Source organism: Pteropus vampyrus, unplaced genomic scaffold, assembly GCF_000151845.1.
Source record: "Pteropus vampyrus isolate Shadow unplaced genomic scaffold, Pvam_2.0 Scaffold33, whole genome shotgun sequence".
NCBI lineage: Eukaryota > Metazoa > Chordata > Mammalia > Chiroptera > Pteropodidae > Pteropus > Pteropus vampyrus.
Window position 1 is genome coordinate 7924815 of NW_011888814.1, and position 10136 is coordinate 7934950.

The 10136-nt window shown below is 40.4% G+C and overlaps 1 protein-coding gene across 2 annotated transcripts in view; it reads left to right on the forward strand.

Moving 5' to 3' along the window:
- SND1 (staphylococcal nuclease and tudor domain containing 1) overlaps window positions 1–10136 on the forward strand; it is a 417018-nt gene that overhangs the window by 245240 nt on the left and 161642 nt on the right. For both annotated transcript variants that reach the window (XM_023528894.1, XM_023528893.1), the window contains exon 15: window positions 8114–8255. In XM_023528894.1, the coding sequence (XP_023384662.1) occupies window positions 8114–8255 (142 nt within the window). The remainder of the gene's footprint in view (window positions 1–8113; window positions 8256–10136) is intronic.

Here is a 10136-nt window from a genome sequence, read left to right on the forward strand (position 1 = left end):
CTATTTTCTTATCAATTTAATGATTTATTTGCTATAATTAGATGTCTAAAATTTGGATAAATTACATATTTTTAGAGAAATATTTAATGTGAAAATAATTGTAAGGTATGCCCTCCAGTATATTAAGCTCTTCTGTATACTTTTTTCTCTTAACAAATTGGTAATACTGAGCCAGTATTTCTCATGGCTGTATCTTTGAGTAGTTACAATTTAGTTTTATAATAAAATAAATTTTCTTCACATAATAACTAAAGTAGCCATTGGTATCAAAAAACTAGTGTATTATTATGCTGATGGATAATGAAAGGAATTTATCTGTTGGATTCAAAGTACTCAAAGGATAGTCTTTCTCCAGAATAAAACTACAAAAGCCACTCTGTATCCATTCTATCTTTACTTACCTGACCTCAAAGAGATGAAACATTTTCTCCATGAAATAGGAATAGGATGTTTTTTGAAAAAGGAAAAGGGAGTAAACCAAGAAAGTGGAAAGCAAAGACCTGGGAAACATGATCCAGGGTAGGATGTGCAGGGAATATCCAGGGTTTTAGTGAAAGGAGGCTGGGTCATCCGTCGTGCAGCAGGCCTCACACACCACCGTGCAGAAGTCGGCAGGAGTGGGGGGTGCTCCAGGAAGGGCTACGATTTACAAAGTCGTAATTTTATAAACACCGAATATCAATTTAATGAAAAATTGTTAACAATCTGTTGAGAAGTTAGAGTATGAAGAAGTGGAAAAATGGACAGTTTGGGGGTGAAGGAGGAAATGGGAAGAAGGCGGACTTTATTTGTGGACATTTTTCTGGTTCCCATGAATTATGAGCCATAACTTTCAGATCATTGCGTGGCTAGGCAGACCTGAGGAACGACATCCCTCAAACAAATCAGAGAAAGAGGATTGCTATAGAAAGAGAGTGAGCTTGTGTGGCTGATGCTTTCTTATAACTAGGTATATACTTATCCTTTAGGTATATATTTCAACCCTTTTTATATGAAACACATATACCATCACTGTGTTTTCTATGCTAAACTTACAGCACAGAAAAAAGTCTTGTAGAATAAGCCAAGGGCACTGTATTTCCTGTTGATGATGAAATGCTGATTTTCCCACTAAAATGCAGTGATTTTAAAGGTTAAATTGAATCGTTCTTACAGCATAATTTCAGCTGGTTAAATTTGGAAAACTGAAAGTCATTCAATAAAAAAATAATCTCAGAGCCTGTGTAGAATTTTCATTTGATTAAGAGTTGAATATATTTTATTCGCAGTAAGCCATATCACATGATTTTATTTCAAGGTAGTATAAAAATGTCAACAGGCAAATGTCCTCAGAAGTACTGTTTTCTTTCTTGGGACAGAACATTGCCTCCATGTAGCCAGGCGAGGACAGTATCAAGCTTTTCTTTAGCCATTGCCTTTAGAATTGATACTTTCTTACGCTGCTTTTGGGAAACTGATATAAAAAAATTTTTTTTCTTTGTTCTTCTAATCCCATGATTTCTCATCTAAACTATTTTCTGCTTGAATTTTTTTAAACACTTTAATGCATTGACTAGTTAATTAAAGTAGTTTATCTAAAATGTGATTACTGGAGTGCTTAATTTTGAAATTGTTACTGTCTCCGAGCTACTTATAAATTAGTTGACTAGGAAATACTTAAGTTAAAAATTAAAATATTACATAGTCTACTTATCCAGGTCAATTTTTTTATCTTTAAAACTTAGGCATAATTTATACAGTAAAATATATCATATTTAATATATAATTCTATGAGTTTCAGTAAGTGTGGACATTTTGAGAGCCATGGACACTTGGAACCAACCCATACCCAAGAAAATGGAACTGTTGGATCATCTTCCCCAAACTCCTCCGTCACCTTTGGCGTCCACCCCCGCCCTTCCCTTAGCCTCTGGCAACCACTGGTCTGTTTCTGTCCTTACAGTTTAACTTTTGCAAGAGTGTTATATAAATGGAATCGTGCATTTGAGATTCATCCATGTTGCCGCTTATACGCTTTTAATTGCAGAGTAGTATTCCATTATGTGGGCGTGCTACAGTTTATCCATTCCCTCGTTGAAGAAGATTTAGGTTACTTCCAGTTTGGGGTGAGTACGGATGAATGCCAGGCCATATTCTAGGGGTCTCTAATCTATTACTGTAACATGATTTGACTTTCTTTTAATTGGACTGCCGTGATTGTAAGTCAGAATGCTGCTTTGCATATTTTCATTCTAAATACAGGATTATCCCTTCTCTTAGGATTTACCAAGTCCTGGTTTCTTTTCTCAGTTTTATACCTTGTGAAAAGGAGATAGATAGTGAGCAAGACCAACCAAATGAAAATATTTATAGATGCCTATCCTTTGCAGGGCTCCTGAGGGCAATGGTATTCTTAAAGTGTTGGCAGATTTAGGTTTTTTTCAAGTTCAAGCGCAGAGAAATTTTTTTCCTCCACGTTTGGGACATGAAGCTATACTCGCACTGCCGTGCTCTGCAGCTTCCTTCTTCCCATTTGGGGAGCAGACCATGCCAGCTCCTTCTGCCCTTCAGTCTCTCCTTGTACGCTTTGAAAACCGCTTAACCAAACTATCCTACCTTAATAAAGGATTAGAATTAGGAAAGAAAATGGAAGGTTGTATTCAGTGTTGAGGGCGCCACAGGTTAACATGCCAGCCCAGCCTCCCAAGCTCAGGGCTTGCTTCCAGTTCAGTGTTCCTACAGCTGTCCTCTTGATTCATGCTCTCAGGAGTGGAGCCCAGAGCCTGAAGCATGGTTTCTCCTACACCCTGACATGTTGGAGGCCTGAGCGAGCTGCTGTGCCACCTAAGTAAACAGTGTAAGAAACTGTAAACTACAGACAGCACTTAATGAAAAATTATTGATGGCCTAGCTTCAGCATTTTTTTTTTCCGTTTCCTCCTAATTTTATTTGTTTTTCAGCGTGGTTTTTTCCTGTTTTCACTCATTCCTGTTAAACTTGTATCTCACTGAAGTTTACGCCCTCTCCTAGTACCCCTCACATACACATCACCATGAAACACTGATGACCAGCTAGGCAAGATTTGTCTCAAATTTTTTAGTGCTTTGTGGTATTGTTGGAGCTAGACAGGATTCCCAAGTGTCTCCCCGCAAGGCCCCATTTATATTCAGAGATTATCTTGCCCGTATAAGTGGTTCCTAGCAGAAAACCATAATCTCATTCTTTGAGTTAAAATATCACTTGGGCCATATAGTGCCTGAGCTGTGGAAAGGAGGAAGAGCATGGAGTGTTGATGCTTGCCTTTCCAGTGGGGGATGTACTTGTGATTTGTAGTTGTAGAAGTAATTCTTCCTGTCTGGAGAGCCCGACAAAAACAGATAACTATGGCAGTAAGTTCTCACAGTGCACCCTGAAATGAGAGTGCGTTTGCTTCAGTGTTCTTAGCTGTTAGTTCTGATCTCCACGCTTTGTTTTCTGTGTCTGTGCTCTTGTACACATCCACATTTTGCTGCTGCAATATTAGGATTTGTAGGACCCAAACAGCATTGTGCTCTAGAATCCTTTAGCCTCAGGTCAGCCCTGTAGGTACAGGGGAGTCAGCTCTCACAGGAGTGACACCTGCCCGGTTTGCTGGAGTGGGCAGGACATGGAAGCTCCATCATTTTTGATGTTCCTCGTTCCAATTCAGTTTCTCAAGTGCTGGTGGACTGTTCCCGTGCTACCATGCTAAGCCCCACATGTATTTGTTTTTAGTTCTTTTTCCTGTGATGTTAATCAAAGAGTGATTGTGACGATGAGAACTAATTAGTGAGTTTCATTATTAACAGTTCCCATTTGAGACTTGCACATGATAATCCTGAGTGGTTAATTGTTAACTAATAGGTTTGCTCTGATTCCCATTTCCCTATGCTGTTTTGTATGTTGTGATATTCCCCCTCTCACCGGTCCTAACTATGTTAATGCCTACAATAATGGGTATTTTCAGTGGAAAAATCATAGAATCCATTCACTTTGCTAACATCTAGTACAAACTGACAGCCTAAAACCCTGTTCCAGAATTCACAAAACTTTGATTTGTGTGAGTTACGCTCTTCTACGATGCAGATGACTTGTCTCTATGTGTTCTGTGGACCTCTGTCCTGTGCCAGCCACACAAGGACTCTGCTTCTCCTGATCTCCCTCCCCTCACCCCCAACTTTCCCACTCTCCCAAAATTGGTATTTCATTTTCTTACAAAGGAAGACACTTTGTAGAGATAAGTTGCAGTCTCAGTAGGAAGGGGCATTTCTTACAGGTGTTGATACATGTATCCACATTTGGAAGAGTTGTGGCCTGACAAGCCAGAAGTGAGGGTCAAGTAGGAGTGTTTGATGAATGTGTCCTTATAACCTTTTCCTCTTTCTAAGGACCATCCTGCCTGTCTTCAGGGCCATTCAAAACCCTACTCTTATAAGTGTGAGGTATAGATATTAACATCCTTTGAAATGAAGTCACCCCAGGCACATTTGTCGCATCATTACTTTCTCAATTTCAAGGTGCATCGAGGAAGCAGAAACATTCCTTAAAGAGATGCCATCCACAATAGCAGGTTAAATGTAGCTAATGTATCCTTAAATTAGCTATTCTAAGAGTACAGGAAAATAGTTATGTTTTGTTTTGGAGCACAGGTAATGTGAAAACTATCAGTGTAACAAAAAAGACTTATCTGCGCAGAAGTACAGTTGCTTCTTGATTATTTACACCAGTGGAGGGGAATATTGGTACAGACAACAGAAAACTATAACCACTTTATCTACTCGGATTCTCAGAGCCTTGAGCCAATGTAGTACCAGATAACTATGGCAGATAGATGCTCAGATCTCCTGTAAATAAGCGAGAGTCTGCAGCTAGACTTGCAAGTAGAAATGTTTGATATTTAATAGTCTCGCCTTAAAATGAGCATTCTATCATGTCTCAGTGTTATCTCTTTAAATGTGAGACCTTTAATTTTATTTTTTAAAGTATATTTTGGAGTTCTAAAGTTGTAAAGAAATTGTTAATTTCACTAAATCTCAGTAGGTCTTCCTTCAGGATTATTGGTAGATTGTTAAAATGTCATGTTAATGACATTTTTTGAACTTTATCACTTTCCCATCATCCTTAAGATCTACCTGGCATCTTCAGCTCCTTCGTAGTTCCTAAACTGGCCTCTGTTATACTAGTTCTCATAATCAAGTTTTCTCTTAGTTACTTCTTTTGTAACCTTAGAAGTGAGGGTAAGAGAATGAAGCACATCACTATACTTGCACCAGCTCTTTGAAAGTCAAATTGTTTAACCACATTTAGTCAATTTTATAGTAATACAGTCAAAACTAACATGAATAATTTCTATAGCTAAATTAGCAGGGGCTGATTTAAGGCTACATCACCTGAGGGAACCTGTCAGTCGGCCTTACCAGTCTTTTCATTTGAGCCACTGAAACAAAAATTAAAGGTTTCAAGGGGTTTTGTATTGCAAAGGATCATGCCAAGCGAAGGAAGCATTTGAGATGACAAGGGACAACAGACCACTGACTGAGATTTGAAAGAGCTGACATCTTTTGGTGAATACATTCCATTCAATTGACTTTATAAGAATTTTTTATTTCTAAAAACCTGTCAACTTGAGTGAATTTCCATCTTTTCCCTTAACTCATGGTCCATGGGCATGTCATCATCTTCAGGCCTTTGGAGGGGGGCACCCCATGTGCTTTCTTGCAATTTTGCCTCTGGAAATAAAAATGGCCAATTCTGGTAGGCCTTTAAAATTTGCTTTTGTGCCTTCAATTTTCATAGTTGGCTTTCACTTATAATCTTTATCATAATCAATGGCATGTCACATTCTCTTTGTTGACTTCCCATGTTGTTTCTGGAATAGGACTGTTAAGTTGTGCGTTGAGACTTAGGAGAAATCTGGAACATCTGTTGATTTTTTTTTTTTTTTTAATTACATGGCTAAGAGTAAGGTACCTTCGCTTCTCCTTGATCTCAGCCTGAGTAAATGCAATTGACTCTTGAACTGTGCAGGGTGAGGCGTGCCGACACCCTGCGTAGTCGAAATCCGTGTATAACTTTTGACTCCCCGATAGCCTACTGTTGACCAGAACACTTAACGATAACATAAACAGTTGATTAACACATATTTTGTATATTATGTGTATTATATACTGTATTCTTACAAGAAAGTAAGCAAGAGAAAAGAAAATGTTAAGAAAATCATAATAATGCATGTGTTTATTGAAAAATAATCCACATATAAGTGGACCCATGCAATTCAAACCAATGTCAGTCAAGGGTCAACTATCTCTCTCTTGATAAAGTAGGTAATCATTTAACAAAATAGGAAGAGTCTGCTTCAACATCCTTTTTATTATTAACATTAAAGGCATACCTGTGTTTGTGTGTGCTCTTGTTATTCCTGTAAGCATCTTTTTTCCAGATAAATATATGCCGAAGATAATGATGAGCAAAAGTCTGTGAAAAATATAAATTACTGCAGTCTTAAGTGGAAAGGCCTTCTCTTCGGAGACATTAAGTTGCCTCATGATTTGCAATAATCATTTTGATAATTGTTGTTGACTTACTGGCTCAGCTCATGAATAATGTCCCAGATTTAGACTTGTACGGAAAAAGGATTTTAATCAGGTAGTACTTTCTTTCTCACAGAACATTTGTCTTGCTCGACTGTTCTGGACTTCCGCCAACTTCCAGAAAGGCCTTTTCTTTACTGTATATAGACAGTGGAATAGCTTAAGTGTTCATTGGGGGGAGTTTCCAACCCACGAAAGCTCATTGTGCCATTACCTTTTACCAGTGTTCCATTAGAGACACAGAGAACAGATGACTGTCTCTCCTTTTCTCCAAGAAACTGTTTGAAGAGAAGGATTACTCTCATTACTATAAATATTGTTTTCATCCCAACCTACCTCACTGCTTCTGAATGAGCGGAGCCCCTTTGGCTGCTGTGAGAACTCTCAAATTCTTGATGGCTTGTTAAATTTTCATTATCTAATGTGCATTAATTTAGATACAATAGCTCTGTTGCTAGGAGCAGAGTTAGCAAGGAGGAGCTTGGTGGAGTGCTTGTGTTGCAGGCGTCAGGAAGGTGTACAGAGTTTGCTGTCCTCGGAGGAAGTTGACAGTTCTGCTGGCTGGGCTGAAAGCCTTGGAAATTCTGACATCCAGTGACTGTTCCCCCAGCACATGCAATGTGATGTTTTGATGCTTGCTTACTCTATTATCTGTTTAAGTAGCTTGATGGACTGAAAGGATTTGAAGGCTGGCTTAGCTGCTCTGTAGCTTAGAGCTCTGAGGTTTGAAATGTCCATGATTTGATACCCTTGAGGTAGAATGCATGCCCTTTTGTGGATGAGTGAAAAGAAGTTTTAAAAATGCTATGCAGTTTTGTATGTTTTTATTGTTTCCATAATTTTTCATGCTGATGCGATGTGGGATTGGTCCCTGTGGAGCACGTCCTGCTGTAACAGATCTCCCAAACTGGGAACAGGAGCACTGTGCCATCCTGGCTCATCCCCGAAAAGCTCACAGAGCAGGGCTTGCTGTGCTAGTGCCTGAAGGTTGTGTTCTTCTCCTTAAGAAACTGTGAGCTCTGAATCTACATACCTATTGAAGATGGAAGATGAACGACTTTGGGTTTCCTGGGAAAGGGCTCTAGGGGCTATATCATGCAGCCTGGTAGTCACTTTTTTTTTTTTTTTTTTCCCATTGAAAATCACAGGTTAAATAAACCTCCATTGAAGGTTAGTGTTGGTCTTCTCTCAATTTCCTGTAGACGGAAGGGGAGCTTTTATTTCCTATCCCAGAGAAGTGAAATTCTCATTTCAAAGCACCTTCCTAACATATATCCACTGGTTGCTTAGTAACTGAACAGAGAGAAGCGGAGAGTCACCGAGAATGTTCTGGAAACTTTTGATTAATTATGTTTTTTCTGTGGAAGTCACATGGATATCTGGTGTCTGCCATGGTTTTAGAAATGAAATTTTATAGGGTTATTTGCCTAGCTTCCTGTGGTATGCTAGACTGTCCTAAGCCACAGAGAAAGAAACATTTACCTAAATCTTATTACCTTTCTAAAGATTCTTCTTTTCTCCACCAGGATACCCAAAAAGCAAAGCAGTTCCTGCCCTTTCTCCAGCGGGCAGGCCGTTCTGAAGCTGTGGTGGAATATGTCTTCAGTGGTTCTCGTCTCAAGCTATATTTGCCAAAGGAAACTTGCCTTATCACCTTCTTGCTCGCAGGTAAGTCTTATGTGTCCTATGTTACTCTGAAATTTTTTCCCGGAGCGCGGAGGTCCTCCCTGGAGGTCATGTGCCCTCCTTTCCGCTGTGTTTCAAACAGAAGCTGGAGGGCATCTAGGTGATTTCATCTCTAATTGAGATCTGAACATAAAATTTCTAGATTTGGTCTCTCTGTCACTGCAGACCCAACACTGGGCCCTCTTCCTGCTTCTTATTTCCACCACTCACAGGACGTAGGAGTAGAGTTGCTGAAAAGACAGCACATATCTTCACATGGCCTGAGTAAAGGGAATTCTCACCGTTGGCGTTTCCTGTTTAGGATAGGTGACCCCCGCTGCGTTCGTCGTGGGCAGGCCTCAGAGGAGCCGAGACACTCTGCCCTCGTAGCTCCCCACGCAGTGCTGTTTGTCTCTCTTTCATTCTTTTCAAATGTCATTAGGATCCAAATCCTATATGAAACCCCAGACATGACATTACCTTCGCAGGCTCCTGCATCTATAGTATTTCTCTGTTGCACTAAAGTTGGCATACTAGGGCAAGCCTTCCTTTCTTTGTTGGCTTAATGTACATATTTCTTATCTTATCCTTTCTAGTAGCTTAAGATTTCACAAGCCAGCAAGACTATGAATGAATTGTGCTCTTCGAGCAGTTTTTATGCATTCAAGGAACAAATTGCTTTATTTCTTCCCTACTGGCAAATAGTAGTTATTTATTCAGGACTTCACAGAAACGGTGGTCTTTGGGAGAAAGTGTCATTTTACTTCAGCACCCTGCACCCAACCTCCGTACACACAAATATTCGCTCACTCACAAAGCACATATGCTGCGTGCTCTCCCAGTGCACACTGCCTTTTCTGAGGCTGTCCTGTTGCCTCAGCGCTGCTTCTCTTGGATTCTTGAATAGAATTTGCCGTGGGTGAAGAGAAATGGGAGCCATGTTTGTTGTCCCTGCAAGATTGCCTCCGCCGCCCCCTGGAAGGAAGGCACTGATAGTTTCTTCTCTGGAGAAGGGTCTCCCTCGGGCCCCAACTAAACCTGTTATCATGTGAGATAAAACCACTCACTGAACACATGACTGTGAAGCTCACTGCCACTGCGGGCCGTCACTTCTGGTCGAGGCACACTCACACACTGTTAAGAAAGTTAATGGTCACTGCACAGCTCTGCAGCCTTTCTGAAGGGGCTGCTTGAAGCCCGACACGAAGCTCAGGCGCAGCTGTAGGAGAGAAGGGCCGCAGCAAACCCATACCGCGTGGAGGGCTGTGCGTGTTTCTGCGCATGAGAATTGCAGTAAACGAAGGGGTGGCATAGCAGTGTGTGGGAGGGTCCATTCATGCAGCCATTTTGCCCTTTTCTTAAGATTTCCGTAGCGGAGAAGTACCTTAGCAGTGAATTCTAGTTGTTACAGAGTCTGAGGTGTGTATTTATTTCATCCTTTGCTCGAAACCTGCAAAACAAAGGCGTCCTTTTGACAGTGTAGAGCTTTATCCCAGAGGTATGAAAGAGAAACAGTATTATTCTTCTTTCTGGAAAACTTGGCCACAGATCTATAGGGGAAAGAAAACGCCACAGTTCTGGCTGCTAAACTCAAAGCTACCTGAATGGAACTGGCTGGGAGCCGTAGACCTGTCTTGGCTGAGTTTTCCTAGAGAAGCCCTCCGGTTGTTCTGCGCTTAACCACAGCCAGTCTGATCACTCGACTCTGCATCAGCCAGTTCTTCTGTCTACTTGGCATTATTCTGAGCTTAGCAATTCACGAGGCATTTCCTGAGTTAACTTACATTCTGAAAGATAGATTACCGAAGCAAATACATGATAAAAATATAAGCTTTTACATTTTTCTCCTGCCATACTGTATGCGGTTACATTATGTATCTTCTG